The sequence below is a fragment of the Lucilia cuprina genome, chromosome 5 (assembly GCF_022045245.1).
Source record: "Lucilia cuprina isolate Lc7/37 chromosome 5, ASM2204524v1, whole genome shotgun sequence".
Classification (NCBI taxonomy): domain Eukaryota; kingdom Metazoa; phylum Arthropoda; class Insecta; order Diptera; family Calliphoridae; genus Lucilia; species Lucilia cuprina.
In genome coordinates, this window is record NC_060953.1 from 55,942,765 (window position 1) to 55,965,548 (window position 22,784).

General features: G+C 29.8%; 1 protein-coding gene and 1 long non-coding RNA gene across 3 annotated transcripts in view; one reads left to right on the forward strand and one right to left on the reverse strand.

The window, feature by feature from the left end:
* LOC111685423 (proton-coupled amino acid transporter-like protein CG1139) overlaps positions 1 to 1,179 on the forward strand; it is a 2,372-nt gene extending 1,193 nt beyond the window's left edge. Inside the window, exons 5-7 of one of the 2 annotated variants that reach the window (XM_023447692.2) lie at positions 182 to 360; positions 545 to 717; positions 799 to 1,179. In XM_023447692.2, coding sequence (XP_023303460.2) covers positions 182 to 360; positions 545 to 717; positions 799 to 1,088 — 642 coding nt within the window. In that variant the 3' untranslated portion in view covers positions 1,089 to 1,179. The remainder of the gene's footprint in view (positions 1 to 181; positions 361 to 544; positions 718 to 798) is intronic. The other variant, XM_046951549.1, reaches the window with a different exon arrangement.
* LOC124420032 overlaps positions 1 to 22,784 on the reverse strand; it is a 140,042-nt gene that overhangs the window by 42,255 nt on the left and 75,003 nt on the right. The window contains exon 2 of the long non-coding RNA XR_006940988.1: positions 21,944 to 22,184. This is a non-coding gene — a long non-coding RNA (uncharacterized LOC124420032). The remainder of the gene's footprint in view (positions 1 to 21,943; positions 22,185 to 22,784) is intronic.

The window sequence follows — 22,784 nt, forward strand, 5'->3', positions numbered from 1 at the left end:
CCTAGTCTATAATCTAGTCTGTAGCCTAGTCTATAATCTAGTCTGTAGCCTAGTCTATAGTCTACTCTATGGTCTAGTCTATGGTCTAGTCAATGGTCTAGTCTATGGTCTAGTCTAAAGTCTAGTATATAGTCTAGTATATAGCTCGATCATTAACCGTTATGAAATATCCAATTCACAGATCATTGCGATCGAACATGAAATGGCCAATCCAAAGGATTATTTAGGATTTAGCGGCATTTTGAGTATGGGATCTTTTATATCGTTTTGTCTTTATGCTGGCTTCGGTTTTGTTGGCTATTGGCGTTATGATTGTCAGGTTTATGGTAGTATAACTCTAAATTTACCACCCGATATGTTGTAAGTAATTGAGGTCGCAATTTTTATACTATTACAAAATATATAAGTATTGGTAGTCCCATCATCGTAATTTCATTTCATTGCTTTTAGACTTAATTTGTCCCAAATCGATTGGGACTATGCGGATGAATCTGGAAAGTTTATATATGGAATAACGAAACCTTTTAACTTTTGATTTTTTTAGACTTTCTCAACTTATAAAAATAATGTTTGCGGTTGCCATATACTTTTCATACGCTTTACAGGGTTACATTACAGTGGATGTTTTATGGCATCATTATTTTTCAAACTGGTTTGATCAGGAAGATCAAATAATAATGGAATATAATGTAAGATGCTCGATAGCATTAGTAACAGGTAATAAGATAATGGCCGAAACGCCAGTAAACTTTGTCATTTATATTGTTGTTCTTTTAGAGCTTTAACATCTATTCCCAGTTTTAGTTGCTGTTATATCCCCCGATATTTCCATATTTCTACCACTAGTTGGTTCTTTCTGTTTAACCATTTTGGGCTTCGTATTACCAGCATTAATGGATCTGTGTGTTAAATATAATGTCGGCTATGGACCCTACAAATATATTTTGATAAGAGATATTTTGCTTATTACTTTTGGTATATTTGGCAGTTTTGTTGGCACCTGGGTGGCATCACAAAATTTAAAATTGAAATATGGAGGAAAAGGTGAACCCAACGAAAGTCTTTTATATTTTACAGACCTATTGTAATTTAGCAAAAGCAATTAAATTTGAACTGTGATTAGCCTAATTATTTATTGCCAAAAATAAAACTCCAACCTAATGAATATATTCTCGCAAAGATTAAATAGTTGTTAAAATATATCGCAACACCAAATGTTAGTTAAGATACTCCTATCTTTAGTTATTTTTTTACCTTTAAACTAATTAGAAGATGGCTCAATTAAGCTAACAAGATATTTGTTGTACTCCTAGTTGTTGTTATTATTGTTGCAGTTGTTTTACACTAGAATCGTAGTACTACGTGTTCGAGTAAATAGTTTAGGAATAGTAGTTGTGTAATAAAATCAACTTAAATTTATGTGGCATGATTGTTTTACTACTAGTCAGTTGCACTATGTTGTTATTATTTCGTATATAAACTCTGCATTTAACTTCTCTACTTCGTTCGAAAAGTGTTATTTGTTGTAGTTGTTTTGACTTTGGTTTTAGTTGGTTAAAATATTGTAAGAACTTTTGTTAACTTTAAGTGCTAAATTTAGTGTAATGATTTTGGTAATAGAAATACATACACATATGTAGTAGAAGAAGTCGTAATCGTTGTTGTTAGGGTTGTATGCAGTTGTTGGTGTTGTTTATGTAACAACTTTGACGTAGCAAATTGTTATAAATTCAAGTAAATGTAGATATTTCAATTAGGGTCGACTGAAATGTACAGGAAATTTCTTCGTGCAGTATATACAAAAAATATTGTAATGACTTGTACTTATTCTATAAGTAACTTTTCAATGACTGCTACATACCGTCTACTTTATTTAGAAGGACTTTAATAATCGCTTACCATAAACCTTATAGAAAATAACGTATTTGCTATTCTATACAACTTTACCTAAAGTGTTAATAATCTTAAGTAATTACTCTTCTCCAGCAATTTAAACTTCTGGTATTTCCCTAATATAGCGTTAGATATCTTTTATTGTGAAATTTCTTTACAAAGTGTAATTGGCTTCATTATAAACATTTTCTATGACGAACTCTTGTATTATCATTATCGAGGAATATAGTAAAACTAAAGTTAAATGCAGGGTACATAATTATAGCTGCACTCTATTTAAATTAAATTTCCTTTTAAGGTGTACACCTGCAAATTTGAAACAATTTAAATAGAAGCTTTACAAAGGAAATTTGCTATGGTGTCTTATGATATGTGTTCGCTAATCTGTTTGAAAATAGTTTTCCTTTTGAGCTTTCATTTCAAAATTTGCATAAAAATTAAAAAATCCTTAAGAGACTTTATGTTTGAGATCATAAACGGATTTTTCTTTCGGCGTTTGAAATAAGTAAAAGTCGGGGTCTTGAAATTGAGTTTTCCTGTTATTATTGAGACCGTATAAATATTCGGGCAGTAAGTCAGTTAGTTAGTTAATTAGTTAATTAGTTAGTTATTTAGTTAGTTAGTTAGTTAGTTAGTTAGTTAGTTAGTTGGTTAGTTAGTTAGTTAGTTAGTTAGTTAGTTAGTTAGTTAGTTAGTTAGTTAGTTAGTTAGTTAGTTAGTTAGTTAGTCAGTTAGTTAGTTACTTAGTTAGTTAGCTTCAGGTAGCTTCAGATAGTAGTTGAACCCCGATCTCCGACCAATCTGCAGTCAATGTCTATTGCAGAGATACCAGCCGAAACGGCTCAAATCAAGGCGGCGGCTGGCCGCCGCTAATATTTTTCAAGCCGCGCAGTCGCCGTCTTCTTTCGGCTCAAAAGCTAAGCCCGCTTAAACGTAGCCGCTGATTAAGATTGGAATCACACATGTATTTCGGAAAATAAATTCAACAATTTGGACGGAGTTGCCACTATTTTAAATTATTATTGCAAATTGAAAAGGTTTGCCACACAATATTGTGCTAATACTAAAATTGTGAAAACTACTATAAATTTTCATTATTCTGCAGAAAAAACTTATATAGAAACAGGTTTCTATAAAACAGACTATTATACAGAGATTTTTCAATATAATAAACGCTTATAAGGTCAATTTCTTAAGAAAAGTTTAAATTGGCCAACAATTTAGCCGCCGCCGATATTTTCTATAAAAAGCCGCCGACCTAAAATGATTGCGCCGCCGCCGCCGATCATTTTACATCGGCTTGTATTTCTGAAAGTTTTCCAATCTTTTACTTTCCTTTCTTAAATAATCGCAATCACTTTTCATTAGTGTTGGTTTAACTAATCTCTAAATGGATTAAAACGTACTTTATCTTGATCGATATATTTGTTGTTTAACTTTCCATGAGCATACAAAAATGCATTGAGTTTGCCAATTGTATCTACATAAGCTATGGCTAACGACCCTGCAGTTTATGGAACAAAATTCACTTTGATAATAATTGAAAACATGAAAGTGACAAAAAATTTAGTATCACAAGTTTATAAAATAAATAAAACATTAATGTGCTCCTTTAAAACTGCAGGGTAAATATAATCTACACGGTATATTTTACATGACTTTTTAGACTCCTTTTTTTCCACCAAAATGTAAATATTTGAAGGTGTTTTATTTACTTTTTTAAAATTTTGTAAATAATTGTCTGGTTGGTTGTTTGTTTGATTGTGGGAACATGTTAGTATTTGGTCAATAATCAAGTGCGCTTGTAAGAATGAAAATGTTTCCTTATTGTTTGCTGTTTGTTTTTCTAAAGATATTTTTTGTTAAACTATGTTGGTGTGTACAATGTGTTGTTGTTACAAATTTGTTTTTTCCTACAAATACATTTTAAAATTTTGAGGATTATTTTTATCATTTTCAAATCATTTTATTTTCATGTAAATATTTGCTAAAACTTCTATCTGTTAAAGGGTTAAAAACTATAGTGGGTTCATTATAAATACAATTAGAATGTTTTGTGATAAGAAAATATTTTATAAATAAAACCATAATGTTTCTTCGTAATCGGTAAGTGGAGTCTGATTTTTAATTTAATTTAAATTTTTTTATTTAATTTTAATTTTTTAAAATTACCGATAACTCGGTCAGTATATTGCAATACAGCACTGATTTGAGAATCTACGACATCTAAAAAGTTTTGAATTTTATTCTGTTCCATTAAATTTTCTGTCGAAAATTCTGACCGGATTTGCCTTTAGTATCAAATATTTCTTGAAAAAAAATTTATTTAAATTTCATATCTTTTCATATGCATCTACCTGCATACGCACATTTTGTTTTCGAAATGTCTTATTTACAAATTGACCTTTAAACTGTCAAGAATCAAGAAATATAAAGTATACTTTTTCCCTTCAACTTATTTAAAATAGATTTATGCATATAACGCATTTCTTTGGTGTTTTCATGTCGTTTGTTGTTAAATTTTACATAATATTCTTGTACATTATTACAATTGCATTATCACTCTATACACCACTATAGGGTATCATGTGTTTGTTTTGAAGTTTGTAACATTAAAAAATGAAATCAAGAACATTTAGCAAAGATCACATATTAATTTGTGTATTTAAATATTAATATATGAATATTTAACTGTTTTCTTGTAGTTATGTTAAATCAAGTACAAATCGTGCTTGAATCAAAAACATCTTGGGATTAAGTTAATTTTTTACATACTTAAATCAATCTCATTTTGATCTGAAATCAAGTATACATTTGAGATTTCATCAAACTGAAAAATCTAAAAAATAAGAACATTACACAATTCAATTGCGCAAAAGCGGGAAATTTTAAGCTTCAGCGCATGGATATTTTTGGCATTTTTTTTCCTAATATTCTATTAGTAATAAACATCTATATCAGTTCTGCTGTGTACTACTTCCTGCAATAAAGTGACAGATTATTGAAAACTACTCCTTTATGGATCGTGATAGGTGGTCGCGTGAAAACACTTGCTCAATGGCTAGAGTACTGTAAATCCATGGAAGTCTAATTATATCCTTGGTCACCAAAGACCATAACTATGCAAGCTCGAATCGATTGTTACTAGCCTCTGTAAATTTGGAAACAATGCTAGAATCCATTGGTCTTTCATTCAATGATTTCTGATCATGAAGAAGAGACTATATCTTTTCTTCTTTGTAATTGTCCTGCTTTGGCAGAGACCCAAATTTGAACACTTTGATCGGTATATTGCAACGAAAGTATCAACTTGGACCCAAGTAAAGCAGAATTGGCTACCAGGACAACCTAAAGAATTAAAGACCTATCTATAGTCGAATATAAGATCAAGTATTAAGTCTAGCCTGTAGTCTAGTCTATAGCCTAGTCTTTAGCATTGTATATAGTCTAGTTTACAGTATAGTCAATAGTCTCTTCTAAAGCATAGTCAAAAGTGTCGTCTATAGTGTAATCTATATTGTAGCCTATAGTTTAGTATATGCATAGTCTAGCCTATAGTATAATCTATTGTCTAGTCAGTTTCCGCCCGGGGCATGTTACCTTGATGAAGCCACCACCTTGTTGTTATTGCAATTCCGGGGAGTAGAAGGGCTTTCCAATACCTCTAGTCTGACCGGGACTAAAAAATTTGTTACAGTCTACTGCCTGGCTTAGTCCTTGAATAGATTGAAAAGAGGTCCAACCAGAGCACCACATAATCTGGTACTACAGGTGGCCCGCAGGACTATGTCCTGGCTGGTCAGTTGGTTGAGGTTCCTTCGGGATTCCACACAGTTTCTGTGGTTTAAATAAAAATTCGGGGGAAGAGTGAGTTGTGGTTAAAAGACTGATGTAAGGTAAAGTCAATATCTCGGAATAAGTTCGGTGCTGTTGCCGAAACAATACATACCCCACAGAGGAGTGAATGTGGGACTAAGCGTTGGAAACGCGTTGCTATTAATTGTATGAATGTGGCTTACGGCGGGCCTCACCAACCCGTCTACCTATAATAAATGTGTCATATAAATGAGATGTATGCTGGGTTGAATGATGGATGAAAGATATCATATACAAATGAAACCATTTAATTATTCTTCCTTGTCCAGATATGTTCAGAGTATACTCTGTTCATATCAGAATTACCACAGTGTGTCCCTGTGACTAAGATCAAAGTCTCGGCTTATTTGATGGATTCGTAATTCGGTCCACCGGATACGTCTTTAGGTGCTGTTGCCGAATCCCATCTGCGTGGTTGCAAACTGTCGCAGCAATGGTCAGAGATTAGATAACTCGAGTACTTCAGCAAAGTGCTTGTACATGGACCGGCCCAATCCATGTACAAAAATTGCCACCTGAGTTCTTCATGAAAGGATTCAGGGGCGATGGTAGACCGCTGTCAAATATACGTAGTGCATGAAAAAGACCATCGTGATGTGGGGCATCATGCCAGGTACTCACGTAAAGGACTTCGACATTAATTTGTCTAATCAGTTATGCAATATATTTGACAGCTTTTAGCAGTTTTTGTAACACAACTTGACGGGAAATGGTAAACAAAAACTTACAACATTTTAATAAAGAACATATCGAAATTTTGAAGATAATATTAAAGCTGATACAAATTAGTCCACAATTTCTTTTACAATGATAAAACAAAGTTATCACAAAACATAAAAATCAATACAAAATATAGTCATGATATCCGTTATATTATAAACTCCATATCAGATCTTTTAAAAAAACATCGATGTTGGGTGTCATTTAGTGCGTTAGGCCCTACCATAAGTTCTTAGTTGATGTATGTATACTGCAGTAATGTATTTGTCGTATGCGGTGGCGGAAATGGTGTTGAAATGTATATTTCCTTTTTTAGATTTGTTGTTTTTGTTTATACTTTCTAAGTATTTACATGCTAAAAGTGTCAAAGGGTCATATACGCATTTAATTAAATGAGTGCGTGTGTGTGGTAATGTACTTTTAGTCAATTTAATAATATTATGTATGTAAAATTATTCTTGGACATGTAGGGTAAATAGGAAATTTACAGTGAGACTTAAAATTTTTAGAACTTTGATGCAAAATTGACAAGGAAAATTTTTATTCGATAAATAAATGAATATCTCAAAGGATCCATACAAAACATGTTTATAGATTTTTAACGATCGCAAGGGAATCTTCTAGATATTACAAAACAAATCATAACTGATCAACTTGTTTGTGTATCCTTAATATTTATGGTGAAGGTTTTTAGCAACATGTCTATAAATTTGTTTTTTTTTAGAATTTTTGCTTTTAGCTACAAAACTATAAATTTTTAATAGACTTACATTTATTTAAGCTAACACACCTCCACTTTAATTAGCCTTTAAGGCAAAACTAGAACAAGCTATTATTTAAATTCTTAACAAAATTGCAAATTGTATAAAACGTATTATAACATTCTTTGTCGGTGTTAAAGAAACTATATTAGTTTATCTTCTAAGCTGCTGTTCGAATGAATTTAATAATTTGTAAAAAGGTATTTTAGACTTTTGTCAGACAAACGCTAAAGGCACAAATTTGTTTATTCTCAACACAAATATTAGGGTAGTTTTAACATCAAAATCAGAATTAAATGTTTTCACAGCAAAAACTTTCAATTAATTTACATTTCATAGAGAACAAGAAGATACTTTTCACTATCGCTTAAAGGTAATTAGAAAAATCAGTCAATGAAAATGTTACGTATACAGCATCTTTTGAAGAAGATTGCTAATGACTAGTAAAACAATATTAGACTACTTTCGTATATGTTAGCCGGACGATATGTAGTAATAATTAAAAATTATTTTATTAAGTAAAAATTTACAAAGTTTTTGCTGGGTTATCTTATTAAATATGCCATTTACTGACGCCCTTATATCCTTGCAGATCATACTTTATTATGGTGTTTTTATATTTTTGCTGTTACCTTTTTAATTTTTGCATTGCTAATTTAAGCTAAAATTTCTTTTGGCAATATACATTTCTTAAGACATATTTAAACGCCCACACAATTTTCAGTTTATTATTAATATGAACAAAGTTTTTTCTAAAATTACTTTTTCATTTCATATATAGGTTTTTTCATTACGTTTCTACGACCCTTTTAATTTAAAATTCTAAGAATGCTTTTGGCAATATTTAAGGATTTTGTCTGACTACGGTTTAAACAACAATTGCCAAGAGATTTGCATATTTTATATAACTTCTATATAACAATTAATTTGTTTTAGTATGTGCTTTAGAAATCATGATGAAATAAATTTCTAATGAATTTATTCTAAAAAAGAAATTTGAAAACTATTTGAACAATTTACAGAAGTTTAACTTCCATTTAATAGTTTATGAACCAGAATTGCTCATCAATCAGCTATTACGATGTCATTCATTTATGCGTCAGCCAAACTGTGTCAGATGTTTAAAAAACTCCAAGACATTTGGTTAATGCAAACTGAACTGAACTAGAACTAAACTAGAAATGAACTAGAACTGAACTAGAACTGAACTAGAACTGAACTAGAACTGAACTAGAACTGAACTAGAACTGAACTAGAACTGAACTAGAACTGAACTAGAACTGAACTAGAACTGAACTAGAACTGAATTAGAACTGAATTAGAACTGAATTAGAACTGAACTAGAACTGAACTAGAACTGAACCAGGTTAATGCAAACTGAACTGAACTAGAACTAAACTAGAAATGAACTAGAACTGAACTAGAACTGAACTAGAACTGAACTAGAACTGAACTAGAACTGAACTAGAACTGAACTAGAACTGAACTAGAACTTAACTAGAACTGAACTAGAACTGAACTAGAACTGAACTTATTCCAATTAAAATAATTTTAAACCTAGTCTTTTTTTTATAGGTCACAGACTTTCCTTTCCATTCTTCTGAGAAATCGCAGTGTAAAAATCTGTCACATAATTATCAAGCTTAATGTTGTACAATGGACATACAAACATATTTGCAATGGGTTTGTCTACAGTAAATGCATTTTGATGACTGTTGATTTTATTTAATGCTGTTGCTAAAATGTTCCAAAAACAACCGCAGTAATATCAATTTAGAAAACATCCAAAATACCCAATAGTTTTTACACACACACATATATTACTCTGTGTTATATTGTATGAAAGTTAACTTTGTTGCAAATTGTTTGAAAAACATTTATTTAAAGAACAGTTATACTTTGTGCATTCAATGATTGTAGTTTAATTTTTTTCTTTTTTTTTTTTTGAAAAAATAAACAATTATTGCATTGAATGATCAAGTTGCAATTGGGCGAACGTGCGATGATTTTGTTTTTTCTTAGTCATAGAAAAAAAAGAAACCAATAAAACTCTACACACAACTAATCAGTGATTACAGGCATAATAGAGGCCTAAAAAACTATGTATGTGAATTTTTATTGTTATTACAGGGTGGAGTATGAAGAGGCACGAGGGGGAGGTTTTTGTGCATTAAAAATATATTTCAACAAAATCTTGTAAAACAGAGCACTGTTGAAGAACATTAGATGTGCTTAATGGTAGGACCTATTATTGATCAACCGAGAAATTTGACACCAATAGTTGTACACCTCAGCTTCTAAAGCTTTCATTAAATTCGCGAAGCTATTGACATGTGCCGCACATACCACACGTACATATTGCCTCGATAATAAATGCTGACAAGTGTTTCTATTGCTGATTCTATTTTTTTTTCCGTCCTCCATTTACCAATATTTTTCTGTTATCGTTGCTGGTGTTTTTTCTTTAATTTATTTATTATACGATTTTTTTCTGTGACAAAATAAAACGAAACAAGTGCGTAATGTTGCGTGTTTCGTAAATTGTTAGTATGGATTTTTTCTATGGTATGTATATACAATAATTCTTTTTTAAACTGTCCGTACTCAAATGCATTTAGAAAAAAACTTTTGATAGCAAATTTCAGAAAAAAAATAATGACATTTAGTTTGATTTGTAGTTGTGTAGTTGGTTTTTAAAACTATGCGCATATGTTAGCATTTAGTTAATACTCATTCTAATACATAGAGTAAAATAGACTTTACGCCATACATATAGGCTCTAACAATTATATGCCATTTTGTTTGTTTTGTTAGTACAGTAGAAAACGTTATTGAAGTTTTTGACCCAATTGTCCATTGTTTTCTTATTCATTGCAACATCAAACTCCTTTCAAAGTTTCTATACATGCTCTAGTGTTCATTTACAATAAAATGCCTTTGGCACCCTTTTTCTCACTTGCAAAGCAGATCAGCAAAAGTTCATATTCTTTTTTATTGTATAATCTTGGAAACGTCTTTCAACTATTAACATACTTCTCTATGACCACTACATATTACCATGCTTACATAGAAGTAGTCTAATAACTTAATACTAGAAATGTGTTTTATTATTTTTTAATTATTTTTTTTTTTAATTATTTTTCTAAATACTTGTAAGCGATTATGGTAAGTATTTGCCTCAAATGACATTATGTAAGTAATTTAAAAAAAATAATCCCTTTCTAGATAATAGTTTTGCTGATAATAGTAATAGTTTGCAATTTAGATAATAGTTTTGCAATTTCTTTCTAAATTAAGATTAATTTCTATTTTTATAAATAGAATACAGAGAAGATAGGAGTTGACTGTAGTGTTCAAAAAATTGAAATCAAATTTGACTAAATGGTTCAATAGAGGGACGAGCATATTCGAATAGTGAAATGGAGTAAAGCGTTAACTATTTAACTCCAGTCAACTCTTTAACTGGAGTTAAATAAATTTTTCAAAAAATGTCTACTTTATAGGAAAACAAGTAGGAAAGTATAGTCGGGCATGGCCGACCATATAATACCCTACACCATGAGTATATTTTTAAAATTTTTACTTTTTATAAAATTTTTATTTTTTTTAAAGAAACTTTTATGTTGAATATTACTATAATTCCAAAATATTTAAGCCATTTATTGATAAAAAACAAAAATTTCTAAATAAGGCTTTATATAGGTCAAATATGGGCCGATCCTCGGTAAGTTTGGGAAAAGGATATATTTCTAAATAACAGTTAGTTTTGTTGAGTTTCATTGCGATACAAATGGTTACAAGTCAATTTTAGACGTTTAAGTCATTTTTTAAGGGGGGTTTGTATGGGGGCTAGGGTCAAATATAGGCCGATCCTTACGAAAATCTGCAGTATCATTTATACTTATATAAAACTTATTTGTGCCAATTTTTAGAGAGATAGCAGAATATTTGACGTAATTATAGCATAAAAAGTTCAAATCGGGAGGTACGGTTGTATGGGGGCTAGGTGAAATAATGGACCGATTTCAACTATTTTCAATAGGCTTCCTTGTGCCAAAAAACATGCTTGGTTCAAATTTCATCAAATTATCTTGAAAATTGCGGCCTGTACCTTGCGCACAAGGTTTACATGGACAGCCAGCCAGCGAGCCAGCCGGACAGACGGACGGACGGACATGTCTTAATCGACTCAAAAAATGATTCTGAATCGATCGGTATACTATAAGGTGGGTATTGGACCAATATTTTTGTATGTTACAAACATCAGCACAAACGTATAATACCCACCCCACTATAGTGGTGTAGGGTATAATTACGATCAATCTTCTCTTTATAAAAAAATTCAATTGTAAAATACTTTTACTCGATTAATATTCAATTTTTCAAATGTTCGATCTATATATCTATCTATCTATCTATCTATCTATCTATCTATCTATCTATCTATCTATCTATCAATTTACCTATCTATCTATCTATCTATCTATCTATCTATCTATCTATCTATCTATCTATCTATCTATCTATCTATCTATCTATCTATCTATCTATCTATCTATCTATCTATCTATCTATGAAATTCTACATAAATAACTTTGAAGTATATGTTTATACCACTACCAAAATTCTTAAAGATAAAAATCACTTACCTTATTTAAACTTGTTTCCTTTTCGCCAACAATTTCATTTACTCATTTTCACTCTTTTATTAATTAGCTTTTTATTTATTTTATTATTAATTTCAAAGCTTTTCTATTTACTTTCACTACTTTTTTATTTTCTTAGCTTTTTTTCTGACAAAGATCTACACTTGATTTCCTTCTCATTTCATTTACTATAATTGAATGCTTTTACTTTACTTTTGCATTATTTTACTTCTTTTTTTTTCTTCACAAAACTTATAAAAGCTTTTCTTTTCTCATTGACAACCTTTTTTCCACATTTCAACAAACCAATAAACTCAACACATTCACCTAATCGCACACTAACATACACTTATTAACAACGAATGGCCAAACTAAAGCAACACACCGACCGGCACAGCAATTTTTCTTTTTCCAAACATTTTTGCAACACTATTTTTACTAATTTACAAGTTACTTTTTAACAATATTTTTACACACAACGATTAACAAACATTTAAATAACATATTTATGCAAAAATATTAACAATTTATCAACTTTTAAACAGATTTATTAATTAATTAAACGACCACTAACCACTAAACAACCGAACACTTGAGAAATTTCGCGAAAACTAAAAGAGAAAAATGCAAGTAATGATTATGTTGGTATTGTTGTTGTAGCTGCTGCAGCTGTCATTATTTGATTTGTACTAAATTTTAGGCAAATATGTACGTATGTATGTAATGTGTTTGTTCTTATTTTATTTTTGTTGTTTAGTGGTGGGGGATGGGGTTTGAAAAAAGTGCGTAAATAGATTAAGAGCAAGATGTTAAGGAGACTTATTAATGAATGTTAATTCGGAAATATTAAGTAAAATGTAAATAAAAGAATAATGTGCAGGGTTGGGGTTTTGTGTTTTATACGATATTAATTAAGCAACAAGATGTTAAGGAGATTTGTTGGTGATTGGGATATATTTAGTAAAATGTAACTTAATTTGAAAATATTTTTTAAGTTAATTTGAAAAATTAAGAATGATAAAATTGCAAAATTTTAAAATATATGTACATATGTAATCTAGCGTTAACGACTGACTGATTCATAATGCCACAGTCCAAACGGATAAACCTATAATCCGAAATTTTGATAGAAGATGTTTTTTTTTATTAATATCCACTAAAAAGGGATTTGTGAAATATTGTATATTTGGGATTAAAAACGAAAAAGTCGGTAAAACAAGGTGAAGCAAGAAAAGTGTTAAATACACCTGTATACTAGGGTTCTATAGTTGAAACAAAAAGTCGACTTTTTGCATTTAGTTAAAAGTTGTTTTCGATTTTTTGAATTTAATTAGAAGTCGATTTTTCTACATTTCGACTTTTTTCATTTAATTAAAAGTCGACGTTTAGACTTTTCGACTTTAAGTATTTTATAAGTAGTCGACTTTCCGACTTTTTTCGACCATTTTTTTACTTTTTTCGAGTTTTCCGACTATTTTAGAGTTTTTACTTTTTTTCAACATTTTTTTTTTTTAATTTTCGACTATTTTTGACTTTTCGACTTATTATTTAGTTAAAAGTCGTTTTTCCAACTTTTCGACTTTTTGCATTTAGATAGAAGTCGATTTTTCTACTTTTCGACTTTTTTCATTTAATTAAAAGTCGACGTTTAGACTTTTCGACTTTAAGTATTTTATAAGTAGTCGACTTTCCGACTTTTTTTTACAATTTTTTTTACTTTTTTCGAGTTTTCCGACTATTTTAGAGTTTTTGACTTTTCTTCAACATTTTTTTTTAATTTTCGACTTTTCGACTTATTATTTAGTTAAAAGTCGTTTTTTCAACTTTTTGCATTTAGTTAGAAGTCGATTTTTCTACTTTTCGACTTTTTCATTTAATTAAAAGTCGACGTTTAGACTTTTCTACTTTTAGTATTTTAAAAATAGTCAGGTTTCCGACTTTTTTCGACCAGTTTTTGACTTTTTTTCAAGTTTTTTTTTTTTTAATTTTCGACTATTTTTGACTTTTTTCTACTGTTTTCGAGTTTTCGACTTTTTCCGACTTTTCGTCTTTTTTTGACTTTTTTTGACTTTGATTTACAAAGTCGACTCTTCGGCCTTTTTCACAGACCTCAGACGAGTTGTCGACTTTTTTGGAACAAAATAGTCGACTTCGAATTTTCGACAAAAAGTCCATTGTTTGATTATTTGAAAGTCGATTTATAGAACCCTACTGTATATAATCTAAATTGGGTTCCTGTAGCTTTTTGAAATACGTACTTTTAAGGGAAGAAAATGTGTAATAAATGTGATTTTGGTACCTTTTTTGACCCTTTATAACTTTTCAACAACCCAGCAAAAATAAAACGAAGTACTTTCAAAAGAATAATATTTATCACCTCTTCCAAAGTAGCACTAAGTGAATTTGTTTAACTTCTGTGAAAGTAATGTTTATTAAATTCCAAAGAAGCAAAAATAATTAAATTTTGATTAAAATTGAAGGTACAATATTTTTTGTACTGATTTTTTTTAATTAAACCCATTTTATTTTTAAGTTAATTAATAATTGTGTTATTTATTTAATTTAATATTATTTAAGTCAAATAAGTTACATTCTATAGTACTACAATTTCACTTCCTAATAACTTCCAAAAAAGGACACAAAAATTACTTCCTAAGAATGATCTCAGATGTAGTGAATTTGAATGAAGCCTGTGGTAAAATCATCACTTCTTCAGGTATTTTACTTCCATGCATCAAATTCTTCGTTTTCGCTTTTTTTCCATTTAATGAATTATTGAACTGATTGACACTGCAATATTATTGTAAATAAAATGTTTGCTATTTCACTGCGGAGAAGAAAGTTCAAAAAAGTATATTTGTCTATGCTGAATCTTATATACCCACTATCAGATCGTATGTCGTAAAAGGAATTATTAGTAATAAGCGATAAAGTAATTTTCTAAAGGGGACCTTATATGGGGGTAGGGGCAATTTTGGACTGATCCTCACTAAATTTGTAAAAGAGTTTTTACTTTTTTATTAATACTTTCCACAAGGATAGAAACAGCTGTTATAGCTGCCACTTAACTTTGCGGATTTTTTCGTAACTCAGATGGTACTTTCTATTAACATCTGTGAAACAGAATCTCCCAATCTGAATTCGTTGTAATATCGAACCCTGAAACATAAAATGTTCGATTGAATATGAATTTATTCACCTGATAATTCTGGATAAAATTGAACGTAAAAACAGAAACATTAAAAAAAACTTTTCTTTACAAGTATTAAAAATTTTGTTTGTATTAAATTTTGGTAAAGGGTAGCGAAGCATTCAGGGTAGTACTGGTTCCATAACGCAATATTAAAAGAAATTATATTTTTCCATTAATTTCTTTTATTTATTCTGAAAAAAAGCTTTTGTTCGGATATTTTAAATTATTAATCTTATTTTTGGGGCATATGAAATCTGATAGCTGAATCGGAGGACTTGCAATATTTTAAAATTATTTTGATTTTTTATATTTTTACTTGCAAAATCGACTTTTCCACTTCGTTAGAATAAAAATGTCAACTTTTCAATTTTCCGACAAAAAGTCGATTTTTCGATTATTTAAACATCGATTTAAAGAACCCTAAGATTGACCATCTCTAAAGACTTATTTACTTAACAATCTAAGCTCCTAATCTATTTACGCACTCTAAAATATTCTCCCCCCAACACCCAACACAATAAAACTACAACAAACACATTATAAGCAAAGAATTTAGTACAAATCACATGATGACAGCAGCAGCAGCAAAAACAACAGCAACAGAATCATTTAGTTTTCTAGAATTTTTGCAAGTGTTCGGTTGTTTAGTGATTAGTGGTAGTTTAATTAATAAAAAATCCGTTTAAAAGTTAATAAATTGTTAATATTTTTGCATAAATATAAAATTTAAATGTTTATTAAATGTTGTGTGTAAAAATATTGTTAAAAAGTAACGTGTAAATTAATGAAAATTGTTTGAGAAAAATGGTTTGAAAAAATATAAAATGTTGTGCCGGTCGGTGTGTTGCTTTAGTTTGGCCATTCGTTGTTAAGAAATACATGTGTATGTTCATATGTATGTATGTTAGTATATCTAAATGTGCGGTGAATGCAACAGTTGGTATAGGAGCACGTGAATAAAAGTTTGTGCGAAGCAAAGAAGAGGAAAAAAGCTTTTATAAGTGTAGTAAAGAAAGTGAGAAAAAAGGTTAAATTAGCAAAAAGCTTTTAAATGCATTTGTAGGAAATAAAATGTTGATCATTTAAAGAAAAAAAAGCTAAAATAGTGATAAAATAAAAAAGTTTTAAAAAAATAAAAAAGCTGATATAAAATATAAAATAAATATAAAAAGCAAATGAAAAATCTATAAATAAAAAAATATATATAAAGAAAAAAGTTGTGAAAGTAGAAGTCAATTGAAATTTTGTAAAAAATAGTAACAGAAGCTTTTTACGGAAAGGATACAAGGAAGAAAGAAAATGTTTAATAAGGTGAGTTCTTATTTTATTTTTTAGAAGAAGAATATCCTGAATTTGTAAAGCACCCTTAAGAAATTTAATACATATAAATTTTTGATTACTTTTATAGACAATTTTAATTGTTTAAAGACTAATCGGCTCCGAATCCCTTTCTGAGTCGATTTAGCCATGTCCGCTGTGTATCCATGTAAAGCTTGGTCACAATTTTTATGATAATTTAAAGAAATTTTGCACATACTTTTCTCTTGTTCCAAGGACGAATTCTATTGTGATCGATCCATTATTTTGCCTATAATTACAGACGATCATGTGCCAAATTTCATTGAATTATCTCAAAAATTGCGACCTATAGTTTGAATACAAAGTTTAAAAGCCCTGTCGGGGGGTTCATTTGTATGGGGGTTAGGTGAAATAATGGACCGATCTTAACCATTTGCCAAATTTCATTGAATTATATTAAAAATTGTGACCTGTAGTTTGATAAAAAGGTATATACGGACGGACTAAATCGACTCAGAAAACGATTCTAAGTCATTTGGTATACTTCAAGATGGGTATAGGACCAATATTATTGTACATTACAAACATCAGCTCAAACCCAATATAAATATTGCAGTATCAGTCAATAATTAGGTACAGGCGCGGATCAACTGGGGGAAAAAGGGAAACAAAATCGTTTAAATTTAACTTGCTGTTATTATTCTAACTAAAAAAAGCCGGTTAATGGTTTTGCGTTGAAGGCCTATTTGAATTTCTCTCGCTAAAGTCCTTTAAGAAGGTCTTGTGAAGAAGATCATCAGTTCTTTTGATGATCATCAGTCGAAGGATTTGTAGAATATCCTCATAGAAAATTAGCAGCCTTAGACTTATTCATTGAAATGTATACAAGTTTTATAAATCAGATGTTTATAATAAACCTTTGATAAATGTACATAAATCCTTTTAAGAGAGAAAGTAGAGTCCTCCAGGAATATATCTTGCAAAAAAGTAGTAAGAAATGAGTATCGTATGTATGTCTTTTAGAAGGCCCACTAATCGAAATTCTAGCATGTTTCCCCGTTGCGTTTATGTTAACGAAATTGTGGTTAAAATTGTTAAATACCAATGACTAAAAAAATATTGATTTTTTCATTATCACAGCTACATGTAGTCTAGTTATTTAAACACTGATAGATACCCGTTTTTCTACTAAATTAAAATCAATAAACTCCTTCAAATATCTGCTACTGCTGTCACAGTTTACTTAAAATTTTTCAGCACTTGCACGCATTTTATTTTCTACAAGATATTTCAGTTTGTTTATTTCTTTTTTTTCTAAACTACAAATTCTACTTTAACATTTACCAATACAAATTACAGCTATTGATTGTTTCTTAACCAAAGCATAAAAACCAGAACTAACTACTCTGGCAAATATAGTAAGTAATACTATTATAGCTAATACTCCCAATCCTCAACAAAGAAATACATACACATATTCATACTTTCCTTTAAGCAAAAAGCAAATGAAAAACTTTTACCGGAAGCCTTTCGAACAAAATGCAAATGTTCTGTCATGAGTGTTTGCAAAACTGTCATTTCTATGTTAATTTGTTTGTTGCTGTTGTTGTATTTTAACTACGCCTAATAATAGACCACGAGTGAGTATTTATTTGTATATATACATATGTATGTGATATAAGTAAATGCATATGTAATGTTTTTATTTCAAAAGCTTTACCTTGCAAATGCATTTTTCTATTGCACTATGTTTAAATATATTATTTAGTACTTTCAAACGTATTGTTCATTGTTTTGTTGTCACGATATTTGTTGCTGTTTTTGTTTAAATAGCTAAAATTATCATATTGACCTCCCGCATAGTAATGACACGCAATATACACAATAAATATTTTGTTTCTTTGAGCGGCCCAGAATTACCGCAAGACAGCTTTTTTGTTGTTGTTTTACGTACAAAGTACTATACTTGTCAGTTTTGTTTTATCATAAATTCCAAAAGGTGAAGTGGGTGAATTGAATTAAAACCCTTTTTAAATATGTAAATAATTTACGGAAAATATAAACAAAAAAAGTTTTTATAAATTTACATTTTGTATAATTTTCTTTAAAATTCTTGGACATATAATGTATGAATTTTGCTTACATATTTTTTTTTTAATTTTATAGTTAAAATAAAATAATTTAAAGAAATTAAAAAAAGTTTTTATAAATTTACATTTTTTATAATTTTCTTTAAAATTCTTGGACATATAATGTATGAATTTTGCTTACATATTTTTTTTTTTATTTTATAGTTAAAATAAAATAATTTAAAGAAATTATACAAACATTAATTTTTAATAACAAATTTTCAAATAATTTTTCCCAGTCTAGTCTATAGACTAGTATATATTCTAATCTATATACAATTCTATCAGTCTACAGTCTAGTAGTCTATAGTCAAGTTTATAGTGTAGTCTATAGTCCAGTATATAGCCTAGTCTATAGTCTAGTCTAGTCTAGAGTCTAGTTTATAGTATAGTCTATAGTGCAGACATTAGTCTAGGGTCTAGTCTAGCCTATAGTCTAGTATAGCCTATATTCTAGTCTAGTCTATAGTCTAGTTTATAGTCTAGTCTATAGTCTATTCTATAGTTAAGTCTCTAGTGTAGTCTGTAGTCTAGTCTATAGTCCAGTCTATAGTATATAGTATAATCTATAGTCTAGTCAATATTCTAGTCTGTAGTGTAGTCTATAGTCTGGTATATAGTCTAGTCTAATTTGTAGTATATTCTAATATATTGTCTAAACTATAGTCAAGTCTATAGTCTAGTCTATTGACTAGTCTATAGTCTAGTCTATAGTTCATTCTATAGTCTAGTCTATATTCTAGTCTATAATCTAGTCTAAACTCCATTCTATAGTCTAGTCTATAGTCTAGTATATAGTCTAGTCTATAGTCTAGTATAAAGTCAGTATATAGTTCAGTCTAATGTCTAGTATTTAGTCTAGTCTATATTTTGGTCTATAGTCAAGTATATAGCAAAGTCAATATAGTATTCTCTATGGTCTTGCCAATATTCTAGTGTCCCATAGTTTGGTATATAGTCTAGTCTAGTGCACAGTGTTATCTAGGCTAGTGTTATCTAGTCTAATCTATAGTTTAGTCTGTAGTCTAGTCTAAAGTCTAATCTATATACAAGTCTATATTCTTGTCTATTGTCTATAGTCTAGTCTGTAGTAAAGTCTAATGTGTAGTCCATGGTATAGTCTATAGTCTAGTCTATAGTCTAATCTATAGTCTAGTCTATAGTATAGTATATAGTCTAGTCTATTGTCTGATCTATAGGTAAGTCTTTATTCTAGTCTATAGTCTAGTCTAAACTCCGTTCTATTGTCTAGTATGTAGTCTAGTCTATAGTTTAGTCTAGCCTATAGTCTGTAGTGTAGTCTATAGTCTTGTCAATATTCTAGTCTTTAGTGTAGTCTATTGTCTTGTCTATAGTCTAGTCTATAGTCTTTAAGTCTTTTTAGTTGAATCTATAGTATTGTCTGTATTTTGAAATATGCAGTTTGGCCTATAGTCGATTCTGTAGTCTAGCCTGTAGGATAGCCTATAGTCTCTTGTATAGTATGGTCTATAATCAAGAGTAGTATAGTGCAGTTTACTCTATAGTCTACTATAGTCTTAGTCTAGTCTATGTTTTTGTCTATAGCCTTTTCAATAGTTTAGTCTATAATTTGGTCTACTCTTGACTATAATTTAGTCGATAATCTATTCATTTCTATTCTAAAGTCTAGGTTCTAGTCTATAAATCAAAGTTATACACATGGCCACTGTAGGGCCTGCATTGGTAAAAATTGAACTCAAGAATTTTATTTCTATAGCCACGTTCTTTTCATCTTTTTCATATTTTACTACTTATACACCACTAGCTACTTGAAAATTTAATTCAAAAAACTCTCCCTTCCCACATAACCTCACCAAAAGGAAAAAAAACAGCAAATTAATATAAATCATTTTTCAATTACAAATCCAGTGGGCAACAACGAAAAATGGGAACTAATTGAAGGTACCACATGTAACAGTTTGAAAATAAATTATAAAATATTTCGACTGCAATGCTACAGATTAACAATCAGAAGCCATTATCAATAAAATTGCTTGAATAATAAACCATAATTTTTGCGATAAACCCAAATTGAACAAGAAACAAAAGAAATGAAACTCCCTAAATAAAGTAAAAGACTTAAAACACATACTTTTCTTAAAAATCCAGCCGGAAGAGGAGGTGGAAGCATTCATATTTTTTCTTTTTTTTTCGAAAAAATATAATTCAAGTTTTGTTCAAAGAAGCCAGTGCACTTTTGACAAAAAAAAAATCATCTCCCGCATACTATAAAACTATAACAACCCAAAAAAGAGAATTGCAAGGTTGAATTAAAAACTAAAAAATAAATAAATTGCAACAAGAAAATAATACAAGGATTTTTCAAGAAATGGTTCCGAATGGTTAAAGTAATTTAAAACTCACTTTAAAACTCTTATTTTAGTTTTAACGTTTATACCGAAAAGACGACAATAAAATATTCCAGTATTTCTGAAGGCAAATGCTATATATACACAACCACTAACACAAAAAGTGGGAGGATGCAGTAGATTTTTTTTGTTTTTGTTTGAATTTGCTGTTTTCCTTTGTGTTGAAGTTATATTAATGCTGGTATTTTGTGTGTTTTTTTTTGTAGTTATTTTATGTGGCAGACTTGTTTGGCCATAAGGCAGTTTTAAGAATGAAATCAAGAAGACAGTAGAAGAATCAGTCGGCAGCTTCAACATCAGCAGCAAATCAAGTTAAAAATCATTTTTGCCTTAGGGGGCGAATAAAATTACAACAGTACAAATATAAATACATACGTTTTGAAATATATATTTTTTTTGGTTTAAATTTTAAAGGTGAGGTGATTGCTTACAGTGTGTCGAGGAAAAATAGTCTAGTTTCACTTAACGAATTTCTAGTCTGTAGTTTTGCCTATAGTCTAGTCTATAGTCTAGTCTATAGTCTAGTCTATAGTCTAGTCTATAGTCTAGTCTATAGTCTAGTCTATAGTCTAGTCTATAGTCTAGTCTATAGTCTAGTCTATAGTCTAGTCTATAGTCTAGTCTAGTCTATAGTCTAGTCTATAGTCTAGTATATAGTCTAGTCTATAGTCTAGTCTATAGTCTAGTCTATAGTCTAGTCAGGTCTATAGTCTAGTCTATAGCCTAGCCTATAGTCTAGTCTAATCTAAAGTCTATAATCTTGTCTATATTTTAGCTAGTCTTGTCTATAATCTAGTCTGTAGTCTAGTCTTTGTTCTAGTCTGATGTCTACTTTGTTGTCTAGTCTAGTCTGAGGTCTAGTCTATAGTATATTCTTCAGTCTAGTTTTGTTTATGGTCTAGTCTATAGTTAAGTCTAGCCTGTAGTCTAGTCTAAATACTATTCTTCAGTCGAGCCTATAGTTTGTAGCATAGTCTTTAAGTCTAGAAAACTATTATAATTGTGAAATAATTTCAATATTCCATATAAACCTTACCTGACGTTATAGGCTTGTACGATAACTTATGTGTTACACTGTAGCAGCATTCTTAATTTAAGTACTCTAATGTTGAAGAGTAGCTCGCGTAAAAAACGATCAAGACAAATTCTTCAATGAATTTTTAATGTTAAAGAACCATAAAAAAGACATGCGTAAATAGAAGATGAAGAGACCATCAGTTATTTATCATTACTCCTTCATATTTAACCCTTAAGGAAACTGCAACAACCTTTAAGAACTAAAGATGAGAATAAAAATAAATATTTGGAAAAAAACTTTGAAAGTAATCTTACAAAACCTACTTATACATTATTATAAAATAACTTATTTTACAAAAGTTGCATTATCTAAGTAATAACAATTCTGATATCGCAATAATATCTTAATCTTTAGCAATTTGTTTTACTACAAAATGCCAATTGTTTCAACAACGCCATTAAAGGTTAATCAATTTTCATTGAATATTTTTAACTACAAAAAAAATCCTCAGTACATCATATAAGTTTAGAATACGCCAATATAGTTTTTTATCGCAGTTTTTTTTTTGTTGCATTTAGTTTTTATTTTCATTTTTAAACAGCTTCTGCAGATACAGCAGCTAATTGCATTTTTACTCAGGCTATAAGTCTGCCTTTCAGACAGATTCTTGGATGTTAACAGAACTACAAAGCTGGCCAGGCAGTCACTCAGTGAGCCAGCCAGTCAGCTTGCCAACCACCAACCATTCAAAACAAATGTACAATAAAGGAGGCCTTCAGGCCTGAAAACGCACGGTTGATAGTAGCCAACCAAAGATCTGTAAAGGATTTCTTGGCAAACTGCAGAAGTAGAAGATGCT